Below are 26998 nucleotides of genomic sequence, written 5' to 3'. Positions count from 1 at the left end.
ATGGCTGCGTGCGCAGCAAAACAGCTCCGGGACGGCCCCTGTAAAAAAATGGATTTTAGCGATCGCGCTTTATATCATTTAAAAGGACCCAAACATCCTGGGCCTCCTATACGGGTGTAATTATGAAGACGTGTGGACACGTCCTGGGCATCATAAGTGTTAAGTATCAATACTGCAATGTAGAAATACTCTGTTACAAGTAAAATGGAATTTAAAAATCACACCTGTGTGAAGTGAGGGGCGCTCATCATCATACATTATCCATTCATTGTCAATGGGAATTTATTTTTGTGTAGGACAAAAATAGCCGATTTGCTCGTCTACAGATATGACGTGAATTCTCCATTCACTGTCAGTGGGAATTTAATCTTTGTGTAGGACAAAAATATACACTATAAGAGTTGGTGGGGCGAACGGTTCACACACAGACAGACGTACAGGCAGACAGACAGAGACTTGGTGCATTTATGGATTCAATCAATCAATCTTTATTTCAGACCCAGGGAGATCCAGATATTCCCACCCCCTGTGACATCATGTGGTGTGTGTTTGTGTGTCTATGTACTGTATACATTATCATCATGATAAAAGGCACCGCTCACTTCACACAAGTGTGATTTCTTTCATCACAAATGAAAACACACTAAGCTTTTCGTTGAGCTTCTTACCCACGTAAGCCCTTTACTTGGTCACTGAAAATAGCGGATCTGCAAGCTTGATAGAGCTTGTAGATCTGATATTTTCCGCAGAAATGCAATACAGATTATGTGGTTTAAGTGGCTAATGTGTAATTTATTTATTAATATTTAAGTTCTATTTTGTACTGTATTGAATGGCTTCTACTGTAACTTTGTAAAGTGTTCTCAGGAGTTACGGGTTACGGGTCCATTTTGGTCCATTTTTACTCTCTCAGAGTTAACACTTACTATTTTATTGTGTGAGGAGAATGCATTATATATGCCTCATTTACTGATGAGTTTTATTTTTTGGCAGTTGCTGCATACTAGTACAGCATACTAGTACAGTATTTTGCACTTACAAGTGAAACATTCACTTGTAAACCAGTACATTAATGTGTCTAATCTGGTTATTTACTCAAATAGGATTTGGGATCTTGCAATTTGATGCAACAGCGATAACACCGACAACTTCATTCTGAAGTGCACCTCTCCACTTCAAATTTCATTGAAATATTGCAATGCTCCACGACATTTCAGGTTATACGGTTGGCTGGGCTAAAGGCTCCCTGGAGAACATACAAACACTTGCACGCACGCACGCACACATGCTCGGCTTGCACGCACACACACACACACACACACACACACACACACACACACACACACACACACACGTGTACGGTATGCACGCTGATGGCACTCCTGGGAGCCAATTTGTTCATCTCTCCTCTTGCGGTGCGGTGATCCATGACAGTCCGGGTGTAGGATAGTGCAAGGGTTCGGTACACGTGAAGGTCTTTTATCAGCTATACTGGGTAACTGGGATAGGACATTTTGAGCCGCTATGGGATAAAATAGCATTATTTCCTCATGGCTGTGTACTGCGATGATGAAACTGATTTCTTTACTTATGCTTGACTTGGCTTCATTCATACGCAGCAGAAGGGATGGAGGAATCATTTATTTGTTCCATGCTACAGATCCAAATGTAGTGTTTCTCAAGCCTTTTGCCAGCTAGAGTTTGGCGGATAGTGTATAATCAATGACTGCGGTGCTTGTGGGGAGTCGTTTTTGAAGTGTTTCCTGGCCCACAGGTCCTTATTCATGTGAAGACCCAGCAAGAACCAGCCCATGACCCACTTAGAGCAGTGAGATTCACAAGTACATCTTAGGTGGGAGATTTCTTTGACCGTTCATAGAGGTGATATGCACACATTGAGTTGTTGTCCATGTTACACTACAAACTAACATTGAGCATACTGTACACAACATACAAAACATTAGGGACATCTTACTCAGTTGCACCTGAGCTGAACATCTTTTTAAATGTATTTTTTTTGTGGCTTTCGCCTTTATTTTATATTTTTTATGGAGGGATAGACAGTAGGCTGACAGGAAATGGGGAGAGAGATGGGGGGGTGACATGCAGTAAAGGCCGTCGGGATCGGGAGTCGAGCCGGCGGCACACTGCCAGACTGGATTACCAGCTAAGGTGCCTGGACCGCTGAGCCACGGCCCAGGCCGAGCTGAACATCTTTACTATGAAAACTTAAAACTCCAACTCCCCTTCATCAAAATTAAAATGCATTAACTTGAAATCAAAAAGGGAGCATGTAATAGATTTCACCTGTCTTTTGTGGAAATTGAATATTTATGTATACTCACAAGAGTACATAGAAATAATGTTAATTCCACAGGCTGTAAGTTGTATTTAATTCAGAATAGTCAAGTTGTTAATAATGCCGTACTATCTGTTGCTTAATACGTACACTTTGTGTTTCTTCAGGTGGGAAAGCTGTGGCGAGACGAAGACGGAAGAGGGCAATAATCCTGGGTCTCCAGCGGCAATCCCGTTTTCCAAATGTTCACTGGGTTTTCCCCTCATCTAGAGACCCAAACTGTATGCACAACCCAACCCCCTGGATGTAAACCTCATCATTCACTGGATTCAAGCTAATTTCACCTGTTCCAAATATCCCGATTGTGACATAGCCTTCTCAGCTTCCTATGTACTAACTCTGTTACACGCTACAATGCTTACCAAGAACTTAAAAGTATACGTGTCTAACCATCTAACGGAACCATACTAGAACCAAATCACTTGCCCCGATGCTTTCCTGCAGACCGGGTCCTGCTTTCAACACATGTCAGTTGTCTACCTGGAATTAGAATAGGTTTGTCAACCTGTTCCTGCCAACAACTGCTGCCACTGCCACTGACACACCCCGATGATCACACAGGAATCTCTCTTGCTTTTGCTGGCAGCCTCGTGTTTCCTGCTGGACTACAGTTCCCAGAACTCCCTGCGGCTCCCACATAGGATGAACAGGAGGACCTATGAAAATGACAAGGGCAGAACTAAGGGGAGAGAGCCATCACTCAGAGATGGGATGAGAAATAGGAGCGTGGCACTAGGAGACGTGACCTTGACTCACAGTAGGGTTGGAGCGAAGGGCGTGACGTGGCAGCTGGAGAGGGCAGCGCCAAGGAGCAGGACGAGGTCAAGGAGGCACGGGGGGCGATGGCGGGGTCAGCGGGTTAAGAGAGGATGGGTGTGGAACCAATTCTTCGTCCTGGAAGAGTACATGGGATCTGAGCCACAGTATGTCGGAAAGGTAAGACAACAGCATGTTTTCTATCTCGTTGTTTTACACTTCTCTTTAGCAGCAGCGGTTGGGGTAATGTCTGCACCCGTTTGATCTGCCATTGTTTCTGAACTGTAAGGTTCTGCTGTAATACACTGCTTATTACTTGCACACAAATAAATACATAGTCATTTTACATTAATTATAATCAAAGTACTATATGCACTATACTTTTATAAAGCCAAGGTGTGTCACAGTGAGTCGAGAGCAGTACTTTTGTCAGTTGTGGTCAATTCCTCATACCGTAGGTAGTACATGAAGACATTATTAACAAACTAAATTTAAATCCATAAAGGTTAAGCTATTAAAAAAGGAGATATCAAAACAAAGTACATGTCCTATGCCTGGAAAGGATATAGGTACAGTACTGTAGCCTCCAGGGGAGCTACTGTACTGTATGTATCTTGTTCCACTGTTTTATCATTGGATTATGACCCAATCCTGTCTCTTGTGATAGAGAGAAGGATCTTAGTCTCATGTTATTGATGTAGAACGGGTGCAGTGTTGAAACGGGCTCCATTTAGTCCACTCCACGCTCAGCCTCTTCACAGGATACAATAGAAAGGGCTGGACACGGAATGGCCAACGCAAGGCAGTGGAAGGACCATTTCAAGGGCTTAATGGGCCATCAGGCTCTCTTTACAGTATATGACATGTGCTCATCTTTCAAAACGTGATAGATTACATTAGGCCACGCTGGGAGGAGGCCTGTGGCTTGGAGCTTTTTGTTGTGTCCGTGAGTAATTGATCCATGGCACTTTTTTATCTACACAGTGTTATTTAAATCCGAGAGTGTGTGTGTGTGTGTGTGTGTGTGTGTGTGTGTGTGTGTGTGTGTGTGTGTGTGTGTGTGTGTGTGTGTGTGTGTGTGTGTGTGTGTGTGTGTGTGTGTGTGTGTGTGTGTGTGTGTCGCTCAAGTCTTGCTCAGTAGGTTGTACTGTACCTCTGGTTAACCTCTCTTTGTGATGACGGTGTTCAAGGGTCAGAGTTCAAACTGAGGAGGAGTTCTGAAGCCCTCCTCATTTCTTTGTTGTCTCACACTCCTCTCTGAAGGCCTCGCCTCCGGGATCGATAGGAGCGCGACTCAGTAATTGAAAACAACATCCAAGGGCATAAAGGACTGGCGTTTTTGTGTGTGGAGAAAGTACACATCAGAGCAACGGGGGTGACTACTCAACACTCGCCTTGAGCAGAAAATAGAATTTTTCAAAATGGCTTCATGATTGTCCCAGACAGCTTTGAGGGTGCCGAGTAGTGAGGCATTCCAATAACCTCTAAAGTGAAACTGTTATTTGCCCTGGAGGAAGAGCAGAAGAGGACAATATCATTGTCACGGGGAGCTGGTGCACAGAGGTTATGATTGGCCGGTGAGAATGGGAGCCAACATGGTGTAGTGTCTCGCAGTGGGGGATGCCTCCGTGATTCAAAGTGCTGCAATGTCACACCGCCGTACCCAGCTGCACCTGATGACACTGACCTGTTATGCTCCATCATTGCACAGTAGCCGCTTAGATAATGCTCACATATAATATAAAATCACCTTATTGCTTTAACACTTTTAAGGGGCGTTAGCTCCTCCTATGCCCAGCTTACGGGGTTTGTGTGAACACAAACATTGGCTTGTTATTGGCTGATGATTTGATTCGCTGAGCAAAGTACATATTGAAGATAAAAGTGAGGGCAGAAAAGTGAAGACGCCAAAAGGGATTGGCCGGAATGACATTGTGATGATTTGATTGGTTGAGCACGGAAATGTTGTCCCCACACGTCTCAATATTTGCCATTTACAATGAAAGGAGAAATTAGGTCAAATGTACGTCCGCCAAATATGACGTAAATGTGTGGCAACACAAACATTAAATGCCATGAAGGGAAGATTTACGTCATATGTAGACGAGCAAATCGGCTAACCAATCACATACTGTACATTCAGTTGTTCATGAGATGATGTATAATGATAAGAGCGCCCCTCACTTCACACGGTGTCTCTCTCTACGTCGTCCTCAGACAAGCCCTCCATCGTCGTCTCCAGTCATCTCGGTTCTCCATATATCTGGCCGCAGCTCATTTGTGCTTTCTGCACCAGCATCTTTCTTTAGTATGTCCACGTAGGTATGTGTGGGACGTCCTCTCCATCGATGCCCGTGTTTGGTTTTTTTGGGGGGAAGTATCTAGATTATAATACAGCCATACTGTATTTTGTTATTAAAAATAAAATGTACTTTCTAATTTGTACTTTTGAATACTTTGGTAGAGTATATGCTTTTAGAAATACCTAGCAGTTAAAGATACCCATTCTGGGCGGGAACCCGTTTTGGTGTTTTAAACATTATGTTACAATTTAGCTATTGAAAAATAGCAGATCTACAAGCTCATAGCGCGCTCATAGCGCACCGAGTGGCGCGCTATGAACTTGTAGGTCTTCTATTTTTTTTAAATCGTTAAAATGTGCCTCAAATCTTTCAGAAAATTGTCATGATTTAGAAGACTTTTTTTTTTATTTTGACGTCAGGCCTGAATGGGTTAACTGAGCAACTTTCACTTTGAGTAATATTTGACCAGGTTACTTTGGCTCAAGTACTGTTGAGTACTTTATCCATTACTGTGTGTCCAGTGTCCACTACTCTAAACTCTAAAGTACCATACCATAGGCATATTGTACCGTAGCTCCATCAGCAACATTCTGTTCAGGCACTGTGCTGATATTTCTTGGCTTTGACTGTGCAATTTCCGCAGCACCTCCTAATTATCCATTTTTAATACAGAAGGGAGGGCAGGGGAAGCATTTTGTCCTGGTCCAAATTGCATTCCATTCATTAGTTTGTGGGGGAAACCCGTATACAATCTCATATACAGCAGCAGATGGAGCGAGACCTGAGGATTGTAAATAGCAGTCATTATGCATGGGTCATTAGAAAAACACTTTTCAAACCAGAGCTTCATCTACAGTATACCTAATACTGCTATCACCAATTCAGCTCCTCTGTATGTTGTTCAGAAAAGATAGAGAAGTGATGTCAATTTTTTGTTGTACATTAGTCAGTGCACAATATGATGACAATTAAATTCAATCTTGTTATGGTGCCAAATCGCGACACTTTAGCAGTGACCGGACGCTTCACCTCTAAGTAAACATTTGGTGACGCTGGCATGGAAAATCAGTTGTTCTCACACTTTCAAGATTTTTCAAAAATGTTGAAAAATAGCAGATGTACAAGTTTGCATTGTGACACGCTGTGAACCTACATCTGCTATGTTTGAATAGCCAATTCCAAAATCTAAAATGACACAGATGCTTCCCCGGTTTGAATCGCTAAATATAACATAAAGCAGAACCAGGCTCTAGCATGGGAGGATATCTGCCTTGACTGATCAACACAGTTTGTGTGTTGATAATGTTTATTTTGACGTAACAGTCGTTAGCAGCAGTAACCCTTTTTTTATTTTTCTGAAAATGTTCTGTCAATCTATGTAAACATGAACATATGCTGGAAAGATCTTTGTGCATACAGAGCTGAAGTTTTGGCTGTAGCAAACATTTTTTAAATGGTTTATTAGAGATGAATAGTGTGCCATATCTCACTGTGCTCCTCAGTTCTGTCTGTCATGATAGACTTTTCTTTTCTTTTTGTCTTTTTTTCATCAAACCGGCTGTAGCTTGAATGGACCAGCCCAAAGCCACGTCCAAATTGCATTCCAGAAAGTATTAAGAGGCGCTTTTCTGAAAGCCGATGCTTGCCAGCTGGGATGTGTGGATGCCTGGATGGACTAAACGTTATAGATTGACTTGCCAGCAGGACATTGAAGGATTCAGGTCCACCAAACCTGCTGCCGAGGCAGAAAAGCATTTTTTTCCCTTCAGTGGTGGGCCTCAAACCTCCTTTGGACAGAAAGAGAGTCAGGCGAAAAAGTGAATGCATGAAAGCGAAAAGAGACAGTGTGAACCGTTAAGCCTTGTCGGTGTTAACTGTGGTTTATGTCAGATGCAGCACCTTGTCTGCCTATTATAAAATTCTGTTCAGATTTGTGAAAGTGGTATTGTTTAGGCATCTGGGTGTTATCAGGTAAAGGACAGTGAAATTGTTAAGATTGGACAGAAAGCTCTTTATTTGAGCAATGTAGAGATGCAGATGCAATTGTTTCTATGGACATTATCAATCCTTGTGGTTGTTCCCTTTTAATTACGGCCAATGATTTAGTCTGGCAACGCTCTGTATCGGTTCCGCTGCTGTGTGTTAAACTTACAGACCAATACTTTGCACTGCCGATAAACATGAATCCTTACTGCCCTCAAACTAGAGCCCAGAGGGCAGAAAATGGCTATACTGTAGAAGTCCTACACTGTTTTAAACATTTCATTGTTTTGGTGCCTCCCTTCTTCAAATTGCTGCCCATCTAACCTGTCAAATTGTGTGAGCCATATGATTGATTGATTGATTGAAATATTTATTAACAGTTTGCAGAATTACAGTACATTTCAAGCACAACTCAATACAAAGGCTGTTAACTGTGAGTGGACGACCCAATTAAGCATTACACTTGTTTACAAGAGGGTCCACCATGTTCAATTCATCAAAGATGAATGCCACTAAGGTTGCCCTAGTGGCATATTGGGCCTTCCTTCTGCAAATAATGTTGTCCATCTAACCTGCCACATTGTGTGAGCCATAAGGTTGCCCTGTAGTGGCATAAGGTTATGATTTATCTCACAACCTTGCTTGTCATCCCCTACAACACGTCTGTCCTGGAGTCTCTCTCCCATTATTCTTTGTCTCTCACTCTCTATCACTTTTCTTGTTACAGTAGGGCAGGCTATTATTGTGATGCATAGCAAGAAAGGGCCTAATTATTGTTTATGACTGTGGACCTTGCTATTCTGTCCTGTTATCATGAGCTCATTTCACACATGGGAAATGATGCGTAGACTGCAAGCTAGTTCAGGCAGGTACACTCGAGAGGTGAGATAGGGTGAGAAGTGCAGTCACACAAACTTTCTTCGCCTGGAAAGGAGCCAGCTTAGGTGGTTCGGGCATCTGGTGGTTAGGATGCCTCTCGGGCGTCTCCCTGGGGAGGTCCTTGAGGAACGTCCCACTGGGAGGAGACCCCGTGGGCAGACCAAGGCGCAGTTGGAGGAAACACATCGACTCACTGGCCTTGGAATGTCTCGGGATCCCCCAGGAGGAAGTCACTAATGTTGCTCTGGAGAGGGAAGTCTGGAACACTCTGGTGGAGATGTTGCCCCCGCGACCCGACTACGGATAAGCGGTTGAATATTGATGGATGGATGGACACTCGAGAGGTTTATACGCATGTGCAGCACTGTGTGGGCGATGTACAGTATGGGACGTGTCATGTGCAGCACTGTGTGGGCGATGTACAGTATGGGACGTGTCATGTGCAGCACTGTGTGGGCGATGTACAGTATGGGACGTGTCATGTGCAGCACCGTGTGGGCGATGTACAATATGGGACGTGTCATGTGCAGCACCGTGTGGGCGATGTACAATATGGGACGTGTCATGTGCAGCACTGTGTGGGCGATGTACAGTATGGGACGTGTCAAGCAGCTGACCAAAATGGTGGTCTACGTACTGTACGCAAGCTCAACTGATTCATTGCACTTCCCTTTGCTGTCAGCGCTGTCACTGATGATGGTGTGCTTGTTTGCTCCCACCACCCCAGTACCACCAGTAGGCTCTGCTTTCCCCTAATCCGGGTTCTGTTCTCCCCTGGGGGGGGTTGTTATAGAAATATTTCCCTGCTCTTAAGTGTTTGTCTGCTAATGTGCTGAGCACTGTAATGTATAGCAGAGGCTGAATGCAAAGATCAAATATAATATTCACACTTTTATAAATAAAAATGTCTTAAGCTATTATTGCCTGAACTACCTTAGTAGCTCTACCTTGTTGTGAGAAGAGAGAGCAATCTGAGAAAAAGAAAGAGAGATGTGGAAATGGAACAGCAAGGACACCTGGGCGCCACCTGGGAGAGGAATGCCACCCAAGCTCTTTGCCCTCCTTGGTGCCCTGTGTGGCATATGAGGGCAGGCCAGGTGGCTCTTTGCCCTCCTTGGTGCCCTGTGTGGCATATGAGGGCAGGCCAGGTGGCCAGGAGTCAACAAGGCCCCTTGATTAAACACTTAACCCAGATCAAGACCTGAGGCCAATTCTAAAAATATTTCTTTTATAAATCGTTTTTCTGAAGAAAAAAACCGTTGCTACAGTATATCGTTGGTGCTCAAACCTTTTTGTACAGAAGCAAAGATTTAAGTTAAAAATGTTTGCTTTAAAAAATGTCACGGTTAAAAAATAAAATAAAATGCAGCTCTACAAGATCTATGAGGTTGTATCTGTTATTTTTGAATAGTCAAAGTATAATGTTTTTATAGATGCTTTCTCGGTTTAAATGGGTTTAATACTTAAACCCTATATACTATACTATACTATACTATACTATACTATACTATACTATACTATACTATACTATACTATACTATACTATACTATACTATACTAATACTCACTCAGTTGACTATAATAAGCACCCTTCTTTTTTTTCTACCAGACTACACTAAATATCTCCAGCAAAATTAGCAGATAAGTGTCACACAACGTGTTGTGACACGGAACATTGTGAGTTTGTAGATCTGCGGCAAATGTGCGCCCAGCCCAGGATAGGAACCAACAACATTTTGTTGATTCTGAGGGAAGGCCAACGGGTCAAATTTTAAATAAAATAAATCACTGCATATTATGGAGGCAGAGTATTTTCCTTCATTTTAAGTTTGTTCCCGCAGGTTAGAACCTCACCGAACCGTTTCTAATATATGAATGTACAGTGTACTTTAGCAGACAGTTATGCAGTACATCAACAGTGGGTGCTAAGTGTGAGACAGAGTGTCAGACAAGTATAACACCCACAACAACAGCCTTCTTATGAATACAAAAGTAGACAATGTTTTGATTTAATGTACCTGTTGTTGGACATAAAACTTGCTAGATCTTTCTTTTTGTCAATTTTCTTCAGCATTGTCATTTTTAGAGGTGGCTGTCCTCCAGAAAAGTATACCACATAAGAGCTGCAGCGTCATGTCAAGTACCTCTGTGTGTGGTCTAGATTGGTAGCCTACACAGCAGAAATAAACTATAATATATTAAAATGCAAAAGCTATTGTTTTATATACATATTGCGCCAAAGTTGTCTCTTTGGAAGCATATCAGTTAGTTATTAGTCCAACTTGTCCAACGACCTACAAGCCCACAATGTGTCGAGATGCACTGCATTGGGGGTTTGTATTCGGGTACTTTCGCTATTCATCATACGAGAAGTATATAGGGCTTGTGTGTGTGTGTGTGTGTGTGTGTGAAGTATATAGGGCTTGTGTGTGTGTGTGTGTGTGTGTGTGTGTGTGTGTGTGTGTGTGTGTGTGTGTGTGTGTGTGTGTGTGTGTGTGTGTGTGTGTGTGTGTGTGTGTGTGTGTGTGTGTGTGTGTGTGTGTGTGTGTGTGTGTGAAGTATATAGGGCTTGTGTGTGTGCGTGCATATGTCTCAGCTTTCCCGAGCGCGGCACGGCTGCAGCTCACCGCTCCTTGGCTGCGGCTCACCGCTCCAAGAGATGGGTCAAATGCGGAGAACAAATTTCACTGCGGTAACGTGTGTGACAAATCGCACGACTTTGACTTTTGACTTTGGTCAGATGTAGAAGGGGGCTCCAGTGGAAAAACAGATTAGGAACCACCACTATGTTAGATCAATAGAATTATTTAAATGAATAAATGACACATATTAATTCATGGCTTGGCAAGATTAAAATAACGCTGCACTGAACAACGTGATTCGACTTCAGGAAGCCTTCGTGAGGGTGGCAAATAATTGCTTTACATTTAATTTGAACATTTAATCTGGATTGAATAGCCTATACTATAGATAATGTATGCCTCAACCATACAGATGCTGGCTGGGCTGAATTCCATGTTGCTGTGAGAGGTGCTGGACACGTATATGCTGAGATAATGTCTGCACATGTGCAACTGTATTATGGAGGCAGAGTGTGTGACTTCTTTTCCTTTTATTTTAAGTTTGTTCCCGCAGGTCAGAACCTCACCGAACCGTTGATGTGCGACCGTTCCTAATATAATAACAGGTTGAATGCCACCAATATACGGCCGTCTTTCAGGCTAGACTGCCTATGTTTAAAGTTACCTTTGAACAGCCGTGCACCGATAGCTGAGTTGCTTGTCATGAAAATCCACTTTAAAACGGTGTAATCGCTTGTTGTAGAGTAGAAAAGTATTCCATAGCGGCGATCACAACAACAGCCCGGGCAGCGCACGGCTACTTCCTCCGGCAGAATCGCCATTGTAAACAATGGGACTCAATTTCCCATAACCCTTTGCACACCGGCGCGACAGACCTTTTTGCAATGACGTCATCAAAACACGTCTCATATCCCATTCTGTCCGGTGGATTGCCTGTATGACTTAAAACTGATTAAAAAACGTGGATTAAACAATGAAAACATAACTTGGGCAACTCGCGAATAGAAGTCAAAGTGTTTTAATGTACTTGTGTGGTAGACTACTTTAGCAGACAGTTATGCAGTACATCAACAGTGGGTGCCAAGTGTGAGACAGAGTGTCAGACAAGTATAACACCCACAACAACAGCCTTCTTTTATGAATACAAAAGTAGACAATGTTTTGATGTAATGTACCTGTTGTTGCACATAAAACTTGCTGGATCTTTCTTTTTGTCAATGTTTCTTCAGCATTGTCATTTTAACAGCAGAAATAAACTACATTATATTAAAATGCAAAAGCTATTGTTTTATACACCTACAGTATTGCGCCAAGGTTGTCTCTTTGGAAGCATATCAGTTAGTTATTACTCCAACTTGTCTTATAGAAAGAACGACCTACAAGCCCACAATGTGTCGAGATGCACTGCATTGGGGGTTTGTATTCGGGTACTTTCGCTATTCATCATACGAGAAGTATATAGGGCGTGTGTGTGTGTGTGTGTGTGTGTGTGTGTGTGTGTGTGTGTGTGTGTGTGTGTGTGTGTGTGTGTGTGTGTGTGTGTGTGTGTGTGTGTGTGTGTGTGTGTGTGTGTGTGTGTGTGTGTGTGTGTGTGTGTGTGTGCATATGTCTCAGCTTTGGTCAGATGTAAGAAGGGGGGCTCCAGTGGAAAAAAAAGGTTAGGAACCACCTAAAGGAACCTAGATCAATAGGAATTTTGAAATATTACACATATTAATTCATGGCTTGGCTAGATTAAAATAACGCTGCACTGAACAACGTGCTGTGACTTCAGGAAGCCTTCGTGAGGGTGGCAAATAATTGCTTTACATTTAATTTGAAAAATGTAAGCAGTTGCAGCAACATGCGTGACCTCTGTTGGACAATGCCGACACGCCATTTTTATTTGATTAATCACTCACTTCACTTTTTCCGAAGGTCACTAGGAAACCATAATGTTCCCAAACACCAGTATGGCAGTGTCTTCTGGTCCTGGATTGGATAACCTATAGATCTATACTGTATGCCTCAACCATACAGAATTACAGATGCCGGCTGGGCTGAATTCCATGTTGCTGTGAGAGGTGCTGGACACGTATATGCTGAGATAATGGGCCTCATGCGCCAATAAGTTCCTAACTTTTCCTCTTACATTTCTTCCTAAGTGAATTCCTAAGAGAAGTCCAGTCAGATTCATGAAACGTTCTTAAGTAGGCAGAATTGTTCGTAAGCATGTTCTTGTGATGATGAATCCAAATCCTCGTAACTTGAAGGGGTGTGCCAGTTCATTCAAATTATCATAGGTAGACGCCCCATATATCCTAATTAGCATCCTATCATATAGGCGTAGAATGATTTTCAGGAATATAAAGATATACAAACATGCGTTGTGTTGTGAGCTTGTAGTTTGGCCTTTTTCTACTTGTGTGTGACACTGTCATACACTACAACAACGTGTAAAATAAGGCATTCGTTCATTCATAAAATAAATAAATAAAAGATCAAAAGATGGCTTCTGGTAATATTCTGTAGTAAGAAAGAAAGAAAGAAAGAAAGAAGGAAAGAAAGAAACATGTGTAATGTTACTAAAGCTAGGTTAAGACAACATCTTCTTAAGCTATTTGCATTCCATCGATATGCAGCTTGGCAGTGCAAAACGTCATTGAAGATGGTCGTGTGTTGAATAAAATATCAAAATTCAAAGCCTTGAAAGCTATTCTTCCATCTCATGCACACCTGTAAGAGAATCTTTTCTTTACATTGAGGAGGACGCACTGTACCATGACAGGCGCGCGCGCGCGCACACACACACACACACACACACACACACACACACACACACACACACACACACACACACACACACACACACACACACACACACACACACACACACACACACACACACACACACACACAGAGAGAGAGAGCCAGTATGCTCGGTAGAGGATGGCACCAGCATTTCTCATTTATATAGCTGGTCATCTGACTGCTTGTATAATTCATTAGAAGAATTCCATCTATCCTGAGTGTATGTACGCACTAGGGTCTGGCCATGTAACATCATGAATGCAAGATCACATCCCTACAATCAATCTACCTCTCAATCAAAGTTTTTTCTCTCTGGAATCTTTACTCACCCGATCTAAGGCAAGGGGGTGTTTGTTTCCTTTGTTTAATGAGGGCCTGTAACGCCCTTGAGAGAGACTAAGACTGTAACAGTGAAGGACTTTGAGGCTTTGTGGGCAGCGGTGGCATAAAGCCTAGTCCAAACCAAAGCCTTATGACATGATGAAACCGCTTTAAAGGATTGCAGAGAAATTTTGCAGCGGTCTGAGTCACATACCGTTGGCTGCTTGAGTCACAAGAGATTCAACTTGTTGCATCACAACCAACAAGTTGCAATGCATTTCTGATGACACAAACATATTGCTCACATTGTAATGCTCTCTATCGCTCTCTCTCACACACACATAAATGTGCATAAAAAAACACCCTCACAGTGTGCGTATTACAGTATGTTCAAGAATACATATACAGTTTGTAATTTAAAGCTGGGGTGCCATGGTTTTTGTACTTTTTCTGTTGTGCATGTGTCTATGGAGTTTACATTCCTCCCCCTGGTGTGGTTATAATATGCAAATATGTCTTCCCTATATGTATTTTTGGTTTCTCCCTGAAAGCTGAAAGCTTTTGAGTCTGATCACGTTTTAGGGGTGAAAAAATCACGGCACCCCCTCTCAATTATACAAAAGAAAGGTTGTGGCCGGCCCTTCACTCTCTTCCTCTCCACTTCCTCTCTCTGTCTTGGAAAATATACACACAAATGATGAAGCTGTGGGTATGTGCTTTGTACCGCACCTACAGTGCGGTATGCCTGAAGCAATTATGCACAGATACTCTTTGCACCTTAATCTCATATTCAGTATAACATGCTGATATTGTTTTTGCACCTTCAATGTCTCATACCATGTACAGGTAGACACAACAGGAAAGGGCGCACACCAGTGTTTGATGAGGTGCTGGCCTAAGGCAGTAAACTAGTATAAATATGAAAAAGGCAGCACACTCGTAGCCCCGATGCTGTATATTTATTGACAAGAATCCAACGTTTCGACCTAGGAGGTCTTCTTCAGGGAATGAACAGTACATCATACTGTACATGCTGCTATGTTCATACTGGATGGATATGCTACAGTATGTGCATAATATACGTCAATATATTTTGCTTGATTTGTTTGAAACAACAGAGGTGCACTGTCTAAACCAGACTTGAGCCACCAGAAGCACCGCCGAGCGAGTCGCCTTACCGAGCGCTGCGAAGTCCACTTCAGCCGACTTAGCGCCGTTCGAGTTATGTCCCGATAGGGAGAGAATTGTAACTCAATATGTCCCCCCAGTCAACATGTGCCGTCGTGGGTACCCCCTTCCAGTCAACATGTGCCGTCGTGGGTACCCCCTTCCAGTCAACATGTGCCGTCGTGGGTACCCCCTTCCAGTCAACATGTGCCGTCGTGGGGACCCCCTTCCAGTCAACATGTGCCGTCGTGGGTACCCCCTTCCAGTCAACATGTGCCGTCGTGGGGACCCCCTTCCAGTCAACATGTGCCGTCGTGGGGACCCCCTTCCAGTCAACATGTGCCGTCGTGTGTAGGTTCCAGTCAACATGTGCCGTTGTGGGGACCACCTTCCAGTCAACATGTGCCGTCGTGGGTACCCCGTTCCAGTCAACATGTGCCGTCGTGGGTACCCCGTTCCAGTCAACATGTGCCGTCGTGGGGACCCCCTTCCAGTCAACATGTGCCGTTGTGGGGACCCCCTTCCAGTCAAACGTTTAACCAAATCTGTCCCATAAGAAGTCACCCGTTTTACGTCTTGGAAGTGAGAATGCGTTGTAAATAAAGGTTAGAGGAATGCACTCGTGGCGAAAAGGTTCCTGGTTCGATCCCTCAGAGCAGCAGGAACAATCTGGGTGAGGAAGAGATGGAGAGTAGCGGATTAATGAAAATTAACCAATATCAACCAGTAGATTACTTATAAAGACGATGAAATTGAGGGATGCAATTAGGAAACTCAGAGACGTGGTCGCATTGTCCGACTTTTGCTAACTCTAACCCTAACCTCAGTCTTAACCGTCCGCGTAAGCCCCCTCATATCAGTCTTAACTGGCCACATACCGTAAGTCTGTTTCACCATGTTTTCGGCGGCAGTCATTTCACTTCCATGTTTCCTAATCACAGCCAGTACTGTAGGTGCCAGTTAGTCTTGCCGCCATGACTGTCTCTGTATCAAAGAGAGTCACATTTACCCTATACAGTCAAAATGTAACATTCAGTAAGGCAACAATCTCCAGACTCCAAAGTCAAATATACCACATAAATATCTCACATCTCTTACTGACAGCATCACATTCACAGCCATCATTTATTTCAATTCCGGTGGAAAATGAGCCTGACGTTTCTGGCCTTTGGAGGACTCAGCAAAGTCTAAAGAGGAATTATGCGTTTTCAAAACTTTTTGATTTATGTCCATTGTTCACAGTTACACTCTCTTCGCTGTTCGGTTCACATTTTCTGGGCTTTGCATTGTGTATTTAACTATTTATTTATGATAGTTGAACTCTCTCTTGACATTTTTTACAATGTTGAAATGATGGACGACACAACATTTTGTGGGTTTTCACTGCAACAACAACAACTGCACTGAGTCAGAAGCATTATGTCAACAGTTGCATACAGTAAGAAACTGTAATGTGAAAGGTAGTTCAATCAATATAGTAATAATATGTACTAAAGGTGCTATCGATAAATGTCCAACGAGTACTTCTGTGGGTGTCACAGTTCATCATATGCCAGTGTCTCACGGCAATAATAGATGATGTACAAGCACAATGTGCCGCATTGCGTATGCATATCAGGGTTATGACTATGAGTTTGACAGCTGAATATCAAAAGGACGCCAAGGTACTTACGTACAATTGCAGGCAAAAGATCATTCGTTATTTTGAAAGGAGTGGGCAGTCGACTCCACACCCCTTGGGATTCTTTTCTTTAGTGAGACAGATGGAAAGCAAAGTGCAGCAGGACACACGCACAGGGTATAGGAAAAGGAAAGCAGGCCATGGGCAGATTTCCGCCTAGCTAAGCAGCAGACATGTGTGGTTCTGGAGGTGAGCGCCTTAACCTCCATGGCATCAGTGGGCATAAAACACACATTAATCAGTTCTATCAAACTATACTCATTGCCACCCACACAGATGAAATAGTGCAGGTTACAGTATATCCATCACTGCCAAAAAGACAAAACAAAAAAACAACATCAACGATGTTCCCTAACCGTGATTTACATGCTACCTTGCTGGGAACTGCTGAAGTCAGGAGGTGCTGTACCACAGGGCAGACAGCTCAGACTATTATTTTAAGAAGTGTATTAATATCACAATGCACTATTGCGGAGAGAAAGGACATGAAAAGGAGACTTGCAGCTGTTTTAGCTGCCCCAGCTGGACCATACAGCTTAGTCCAGCAAGAAGCAAGGAATAAATATTCATGTCTATCGTATTATTAATTTATTAGGCAGTTTTCCCCCCTGTTTTTTCTTTTCTTTTTGTTTCTTTTTTATGTAGATATATTATAGATTAGAACGTTATGCATTGTTTAACAGAATGAGCCACATGTTAATTAAAACCACACAGATGGAAAATTACCACCACATGTACATAGCTCACCATTCGACATCTAGTCATTAGTACAAATGATTTTGCATAAGTTATTGGTTCTTGACATGGGGTCTAGGGACCCCCAGGGGTCCTTGAGGGGGTTCCAGGAGGTCTCCACTTAAATTATTGTCACTTAGAAACCAAATGGACGCCTACAGGTCCAGATTATGAATCTTAAGTAAGTAAGTACACTTTATCTATATAGAATTTTACATTTACACTAAACTTTACATACAGAGAATAAAAACACAAGGCAGGCCTATTAAAGCAGAAAAAGCCTATATAATTGATTTCAAACAGTACAGCAAATAACACAAACATGGAAATAAAGTCATGTAACATCTGCTTGTTCATAGTAGTGTTCTAAGGTTGTTAAAGGTTGTAAAATCACACATGTGTAGTGAGGGGCACAGCGAGGGCAGTATTTATATCAGCCACATGACGTCCATAGACCTGGCTGGCAAATAATTACATTATAACTACCCTGAACAAACATTAAAGTTCATAGACCTGGCTGGCAAATAATTACATTATAACTACCCTGAACAAACATTAAAGTTCATAGACCTGGCTGGCGGCCTGTTATTTCTTTAGGCTCTAAACAAACATTAAAAGTCCATAGACTTGGCTGCCACTTGACGTCATTTCAGAAAGCCATGCATTGGAGCTGCTAGCGCCTCTCAAACATGTCCACAGAGGCTTCCGCTCTCAAGACCTGTGGAAGAGCATTCCAAAGTGTGAGAGCTTCAACCTGAAACATTAAACTGCACTTTCCGTACTTACGTACTTTCCACTTTCCGTAGTACTTGCCCTAGCCTCGGCCTCGTATGCAAAGGCTCAACTTATGTAACTTACAGCATTTTATGTAGACTTAGATGGTAGTTTATGTACTTATAGCATTTTATGTAAACATAGCACTATATACTATATAGTGCTATGTTTACATAACATGCTATGCATATATATACTATATAGTATATAGTATGCATAGTTTCATTTTATAGATATTCCACTGTTACGTTCTCAGCTTACGTATATGTAATGCCATGCTTTTTGTTCTTGCTTAATGTAAATCGCTCTGGATTAAGAGCGTCTGCTAAATGCCTAAATCCGTAAATTGTAAATTGAGAGTCTGAAAGCAGACCCTGTTCAGCAGACCTTTGGGCCCTCCATGGCACATAACGTGGGACCAGGTTTTAGTTAGGTATTCTGGGGAACAAAAAGAAAATCAATCAGGTGCTCGATGGAGATGCAAGAATCATAATAATGTAAAGTAGGCTGCTGCTTCAAGGATCAGTGGGACTGGAATACTAAAGAAAAGGCTGCGATCCGAGCACTCAAAAGGTTGAAAAATGAGGAGAGGGTGGATAAAAATGTACCTTTTTTGAGTGCTCGGATTTTCTTTAGGTATTCTGGGGCTTGACCATGCAGAATTCTGTCTCCACCAGACGAAGGCATGGGGAGAGTATGTATTGCACTCCGTCCGTGTGGAGGGAGAGCGAGTGCATTTTCCGGCAGCGGCAGTCTCATGGTGGTGCTATTAACACGCCAATTCATGTTTTCACCTATACCTGCACCGATCTGTGGACAGCTTTGTATGCGACTACAGTATATGCGCACTCCCTAGAGCCAAGGAAAAGCCTTTGTCCTGCATTTTCCACATCTGCCTGTTATAGCTGTGTCCCGAGGGGCACTTTTTCTAGTTCATTTTGAATTAACTTGAGACAGTCCATGGTAGTTTTATCGAGGCAGGCGAATAGTGAATTGCAATAGTCCAAGCTTGAGAAGTGCAGGTGTGCTGCAGTGGCACCTGTGCAAATTAACCCATTTAGGCCTGACGTCGAAATAAAAAAAAAGACTTCTGAAAGAATATTATATTCAAAGATTTGTGCCACATTTTCACGATTTTTCAAAAATAGCAGACCTACAAGCTTGTAGCATGCCAACTCGGTGGCGCGCTATGAGCTTGTAGATCTGCTATTTTTCAATAGCTAAAGTATAACATAATGCTTAGTTAAAACACCAAAAGGGGTTCCCGCCCAGAATAAATTAAGGTTGCTATGCTTGCATGCAATGGCGATGGTTTGTCTTGTGTGTTGATTAGACCATACCTATGCTCAGCCTATAAAGAGTAAAGATGCTTTTAGGAATCTACAGTTGGGTGCCACCGATATTGTCCCTTATCATTTGACCCATTTAGGCCTGACCTCAACATTTAAAAAAATCCTTCTAAATCCTCCAGTTTTCTGAAATAAATATTTTCACGATTTTTCAAAAATAGCAGACCTACAAGCTCGTAGCGCGCCACTCGGTGGCGCGCTATGAGCTTGTAGATCTGCTATTTTTCAATAGCTAAATTATAACAATGTTTAAAACACCAAAAGGGGTTCCCGCCCAAAATGGGTTAACTGTCCTTTTGCGCAGATCACGCAAACCTCAGCAAAAAGAAAAGGACAATATCGATGGCCTCCAACTGTACTTACAAGTGACGAAGGGTTATGTATCGCACGAGTGATAGAAACACATAGAGGTCAGGAGCTTCAATGCGTCGGACAGTATGAGGCAACATCAGCGCGTGCACACTGGAGAAAAACCTTTCCACTGGAAACAATGTGGCAAGAGTTTCCGTCAATTACATAACCTGAAGTCACACCAGCGTGTCCACACCGGAGAAAGGCCGTACCACTGTAATCAATGTGACAAGAGTTTCAATCAGGCGGGTAATCTGAAGATACACCAGCGTGTCCACACTGGAGAAAGACCACATACCACTGCATAAAGTGTGACAAGAGCTTCAGTGTGACTGGTAATCTGAAGAAACACCAGCGTGTCATATGAGTTTCAATGAGTTAGATAATATTAAAGTAATAATAATAATAATAATAATAATAATAATAATAATAATAATGCACTTTACATTCCTCGGAATCTCAAAGTGCTACAGTAGGCATTAGGCAAAAATATGAAACAATAGGTAAAAGCAGAAAAAAACAAGAACATTACACGATTAAAAGCACACAGTTTAGCATCAGGAAAAACAACAGTTATTGAACATAACTACAATTGTTAATATTTAATGTCCTATTTTTATGTCCCTCAAAAGTATTTCTAATGGTTTGAGCCTAAGTCACCACTCTGATATAACCATTCCATGTCATTTCTGCTTGGCTTCTAAAGCAGTTTTAGCTGCAGGACCACAATGTCCTGATATGGTGTGGGCGCTGTGTATGTATGTATATGTATGTATTTTCTCCGCCACACCCTCATCCCAGCTACTCCGCTCCCACATCTTTGACTCACTATAATAATAAAAATCACACCCGTGTGAAGTGAGGGGCGCTCTTGTCATCGTACATCATCTCACACTGGCCAATCAGTATAGCTTTGATATCTTCTGGCCAAGCCCTTAACTCTTTGAGAGTTTCAAGGATTTCTATATAGTTTTTAGACTTCTCTATGGCAGAATGGCGTTTTTGAATGATTTATTGAAAATTCTCTGTTGTGAATGTGTGACAACGAAAGACCTTCAGAGAAAGCTTGGCTTGTCTGCTTCCAGGAAAAAAATGAACTGAGTATAAAATGTTTAGTTTTTGTGTTGGAAGCCATTTAAAAGAGCCTGCATTTACACTGGGTAGTGTTTCTAGGACAACAAAAAAAGTTATGCCCGGTTGAAGTTTTATTTTCTAAATAACTTTTTTTCTGCTGGGCGTACATAGCCATGCAATATCTCATTTTAAAGGGTGAGTTGTCTAGTTCAATTAAAATAAAATAAAAAGTTTCTCACATGTACCACTGTAGATATTTTGCCATCTATAAATAGCATGGTCAGTCATGATCAATCTGACCTATCCAGCTAAAAGTCCCCCTAGCTCTGAAATGGAACATCATATAAACTCAATTCTTTTTTGGGGTAAAATTAGACATTCTAACGCACATTTTGATATATACCATGTTTACATAGTCTTACCAGTACCGTGTCTATTCATGCATGTATCTCAAAATCCTGTTGTGAAGAAACAGTTTTGATAAAAAACACATCCAAGGACATTGTTTTGATATGACTTTGTGCCCATGATATGTATCAAAATATAGACTTGAATGTATACTGTATTATAACAAAAAAATTGGGTTCTTACCATCTACCGTTACAGAGTAAATCACAGTTGAAACTCGCTTAGTCAAACCATAAACCTCAGAATAGTGAACAAAATAGCCATGACAGGTCTAACTCATTGTAAAAGCTTGTCTTTTATTTTTTATGACTAACATAATACAATTATAATAAATATTACAGAAAATAAATAGGCCTACATACAAAACAGTTGTCCCCAAACTCCCCAGTGTCCCCAAACCACTGCATTCCAGTTGTTCTTGACGGTGTGTGTGTGTGTGTGTAGGCTAAATTTAAAAAAAACAACAACTGAAATGAATGAATGCATCCGGTTCAGTGTCGGAGAACTCCATCGCAGTCTTGACTCTTCGTCTTCATCATCATCATCATCATCATCATCCTCCTCCTCCTCCTCATCTGATGCCAGTTCTAAATATATAAAAATAAACATTTAGCTGTAGTCAGCCCGGCCAATAGCCAGTTGGGGGGGGGGGGGGGGGGGGGGGGGGGGGCGTAGGCTATCTGACATCATCGTCATCATCATCATCACACGGAGACACACTAAACAATGTACAATCATGATTGTATACAATATACAATGAATGCAATTATCATGCAAGCTCAGACGTCAATGAAACGTCATACAGATCTTATATAATACGCTACTGTTAGCTTCACTCCCCGTCCCCCCTCCGATCCTTGTAGCAAGGTCATCATAAGCACGCGTTGCTTCAGTAAACGATGCATGTTTGTTCTCCGTCTTTGTAGACAGTAAATAAAAGGAGCGAACATTACTCTAAAGATCAGATCGCCTATAAGGCACGCTACAATATAAAATACTTGTACTGCCATGCGTGCATGCCTGCTACGATACATTTGTACTGCACCAACCAACCGATCGACACCAACCCCCCCTCCAGCCATTAGCCAGCACCAATGCACCGACCAACACCATTAGCCAGCACCTTTGGTGCTGGCTAATGGCTGGGGGCCATCGTGGTGAGTCATTCTGGCGTCATGATCTGACTAGTAGTAGTAATTATCCAAGCATCTATTTGTAGCGATCATCTTATGATTTCTGATCACTATAGAAGGGCATTTTCTACAATAAGATTACCTCAAAACATTCCGGGTTGATCGTCTTCTTCAATGGTTTCCCGGTATAGCTCATCGGACGACGATGGGGAGACAATGAAAAAAGGAGGGAGGGAGCAGCGAGTCTCGCTGTAAGCACTGGACCAGGGCTACTCCGCCTGGAGAAGGCGACTGGGACGCGTATGGATCAATACTACTACCACAAAACTCGCTCAAATAAATAGTACTGCTTTCAACTTTTTCTGCTAGAAAATCGCTCGGGCGAGACGGCAAAACAGGCAAAACAATGAAAAATATGAAGACTCCCTCTGCCCCCACTGTTTACAGGGGTGGGACCAGCTTCCAATGGCAACACGTACACGTGTGTCACGTGACACGGGTTTTCTGGGTAATGTAGTTGGAATATAAGCTCAGGAATTTAAACAGCGCTTCGGAGCATATTAATATGTTTAGATTCATCAAAAACTGTGAAGACGCCAATTGGCGTCATTGATCATTTACGGAATTCTGATGAAGACGCCAATTGGCGTCTTTCACCTTCTAAGGGTTAAGCGCCCTTATTGGCCAAGCGCTCCCACCGACATGTGATTGGTTAGCCGATTTGCTCGTCTACATATGACGTACATTTTCCCTTCAATGTCAATGGCGTTTAATGTTTTGATGTTTGTGTCATATTTATGTCATATTTGGCAGAATTTTGACATCATTTCTCCTTTCATTGTCAATGGCAAATATTGAGATGTGTGAGGACAAAAGCTATGAGGGGATAGCGCCCCTCAATAATAAGGCCCACCCCCTCCCACAATCTAATTTGGAACTAAAGAGGGGGAAGGATTATACAAAGTAGGAAGATACCGATGACATCACAAGTAGCACCAAATCAGTTTGTGCCTGTTGTGAGACCACTGTACATACATTTGTGGGGATAGAAGACACGTAGGAACCCCCACCCCAAAAGAAAATCAAAAGCGAGTCCAAGTCAAGACCAAGTCCGAGGGGGGCCAGTCCGAGTCAAGACCGAGTGTGGGAGGGGGTCGAGACTGAGTCGACTGCGAAACCAGATTGTTTCTTTTTCTTCACATGGGTAGAACCTAAAAAAACAATCTTGATCTGAAACAATGTATTGTACGGAGCCCCTGAATGGCCATGCATTCAAAATATATTTTATCTTGTACATACAAGATAATATCTTGTACGTACAAGATATTATCTTGTCCGTACAAGATAGTAATTATCTCGTACGTACAAGATAATATATTGTACGTACAAGATAATATCTCGTACGTACAAGATATTATCTTGTATGTACAAGATAAAATATATTTTGAATGCATGGCCATTCAGGGGCTCCGTACAATACAGTACGGTGCAATTATATTGTACTGACTTTGGATACGCTCATAATTAGGTATACTACAGGCTGGCCAGTGCTACAGTATATTATGCCTGGCCTACTACAATCCTCTATTCAAAAAAGCAGTTATATCCAAAACTTGACCACAAGAGCAGGCATGCACGTCAGAAGCGCTCCGGGCATTACTCCGTGCTAACAAGACAACTGTCTATAAGCCTAGACCCTCCAGAAAAACACGGGCAAAAAACCTTGATTTTGCGGGCAAGAATCCTTGATTATTCAATGTTAATATGCATGAGTTCTATGTGAATTTATGTCGTGAAATTGCAGGAATTTTGATTAACCTGACTAGCCTGCTTGTCTTCCCTGGATGTGTTTGTGACCATGAGCTGATCTGATCTCTCTACAGAGTTTTTTTTTTATTATTATTTTCTTGTTTGTGTGTGTGTGTGTGTGTGTGTGTGTGTGTGTGTGTGTGTGTGTGTGTGTGTGTGTGTGTGTGTGTGTGTGTGTGTGTGTGTGTGCGTGCGTGCGTGCGTGCGTGCGTGCGTGCGTGCGTGCGTGCGTGCGTGCGTGCGTGCGTGCGTGCGTGCGTGCGTGCGTGCGTGCGTGCGTGCGTGCGTGCGTGCGTGCGTGCGTGCGTGCGTGCGGGCGGGCGGGCGGGCGTGCGTGCGTGCGTGTTATGATATGATATGATATATACCAGTAGACGCCTGAAAGAAATCATATGAAATCAGAGAATCATAGCTTCAAATTGACCAATTGGTTGTTCAGTTTGACCCACCAGTTTTGGAGAAAACAGGCTTGAAAGGTTCACTTCTGTGGTCTTTAACATTACACCTAGCTACATGTTTAAGCATTTATTTCATATTTCATATCATATTTACACAACAGCTCTGACACTTATTTCAGACATGCTCTAGTATGTCTGCCTGTGCTATTAACTCATTTTGGATTAAAAAAGTTTTTCTCCTCTGGTGAAAAGCTGGAGTTTGCACGATGGCAGGCTCTCAGTCACATCAGGTCACATTTGTACATTGTACAATTTTTTTACAGCGTGTCCCAGAAATACAAATCGTATCAAATGGCGGCCCATGGTTTAATATCAAACTGGAGGTCCATTTAATTAAAACGGTTGAATATCACTGGTTCAAGATAAACCCCCAAAAAATCCACTTGTGTCAGTTTGGCTGCAGCCATCAATGCATCAGCCTAAATACTGCTGTGAACTGGCGTTTGACTCCCAGCCCGTTGAGCACATGCTGCTTTGCGTGTGGCCTTTCAGAGGGGGAAGATATATCACCTCGTTGTCCCCTTTACACATGTCTCCTTGACCTTTTGAATGGTGCATCAATCCGTCTTGGACAAGACATGACTTTTATGTGAAAGGACCACTCCGGAGTATAATGTGTGGCCATTGGCATTCATCATGAGCGCGGCACACGCAGCTCTGATTGTGTGAAAATAAGCACTAAGATGGGCAACCCGTGTGGGCTCCGGCACTTAAATACCAACATCTATCACATGTGTCACGAGGAATAGCCATTCCGAAGCGCATTACGGCGAGATTTCCATTTTAAAAATGTCAACATTGGTATTCAGCATACGGCAAGGTGCCCTGATAAGCTATCCTTTCACTGTTTAATACACCAGGCACATAGGATTCAAGAAACAAAAGCAGGCCCTTTCAGACAGGATGCATCCATCAAAACACAGGCCACAGACACTTACCTTTAATTTATCTGCGATAAATTTGCAGAAGAGGGGGATGACTTTATTTCAGCACAAAGAGCCAATTAACCGGAACATCATATTCATTTCCCTAGTCATTACATACACAACCCACTTAATGAATGCTGTACATTCATGTTCTATCTGAGTGCAATGAAGAATCGTTATACTGTACAAAACGGTCGTTTCTCTGGGCAATGAAATTGCGATATCGTAAACAGTGGTTTCCGCACATTCATTATGAGCATAATATTATTAATATCATTCACAGAAAAGTATAGTGATGTTCCCTTGTTGTATGTCTTTGTGGCAGTTGTGTTGTGACAAAACCTCAAAGTATTTCCATATGGGAACGATTCTTTTCTTATCCCTTGATTCCAATTTCGCAGATTGTTTTGACATGAAAAGGCACAGAACTGTGAGCCTCTTTACCCTGCTCCATTCCTCCACTGCTTTTCATTGGGCCATTCCCTGGGAACTCTGGAAGTCTTTAGGTGCGAGGTTTGCAACCCCTATTACTTTGTCCCTCTCTCCCTTGCTCCTTCCCATCTTCATCATCTTCTCCCTCTGTTTCTTCTGTTTGTTTTCCTGCTTGATCATTTCATCATTGATTGCTTCTATCTTCCGCACTCATGTACTCTCTACTTTCTGTTGCTGCTCAATGGCTCTTTCCTCCTCCCACTCTGTCCTTTGTTCCCTCCCTTTCTTCCCTTTTCTCCCTTTCTCTATGTTGTTGACTGTTAAACAGCCAGTCGGCCATCAACCTTATTGTGTGTGACGAACCGTAAGCTTTGTACTCAACCTCTGGCTACGCGTGCTAAATGTACCGAGTACGAGCTGTTCCCAATGTCATACATGCGTTTAATTATAAATAAATCACAGCCAAGCTATGAGCTAATGTTAGAATACTTTTCCTGCATATATAACACTATAGCTAGAGAGGAATCATGCTTTTGGTGAAATAGCGCCTGTATCTTTTTTGAGATGTCACATGAAAACCACAATTTTATTTTTGTGTAGCAGGTCAGGCGTCTTATTTACAGGTAGTATATACTGAACTGTCTTGTTGGTTTAAAGTCAGATACATCTAGGAGCATCTCTATTTTGGGAGTGAGTGAGTGGGGCATGACAACAGACTTTTAGTATTT

At 42.4% G+C, this 26998-nt stretch overlaps 1 protein-coding gene across 1 annotated transcript in view; it reads left to right on the top strand.

Moving 5' to 3' along the window:
• The first annotated feature begins 3256 nt into the window (after positions 1-3256).
• Positions 3257-26998, top strand: part of LOC306943627 (cadherin-12-like) — a 99159-nt gene continuing 75417 nt past the window's right edge. Inside the window, exon 1 of the mRNA XM_079530059.1 lies at positions 3257-3295. Within this exon, the coding sequence (XP_079386185.1) occupies positions 3266-3295 (30 nt within the window). The 5' untranslated portion in view covers positions 3257-3265. The remainder of the gene's footprint in view (positions 3296-26998) is intronic.

This window comes from Electrona antarctica (genome assembly GCF_951216825.1).
Source record: "Electrona antarctica genome assembly, chromosome: 19".
Taxonomy (NCBI): Eukaryota; Metazoa; Chordata; class Actinopteri; order Myctophiformes; family Myctophidae; genus Electrona; species Electrona antarctica.
The sequence above is the reverse complement of the archived record's forward strand: the minus strand, read 5'-3'. Positions and strand labels throughout refer to the sequence as shown.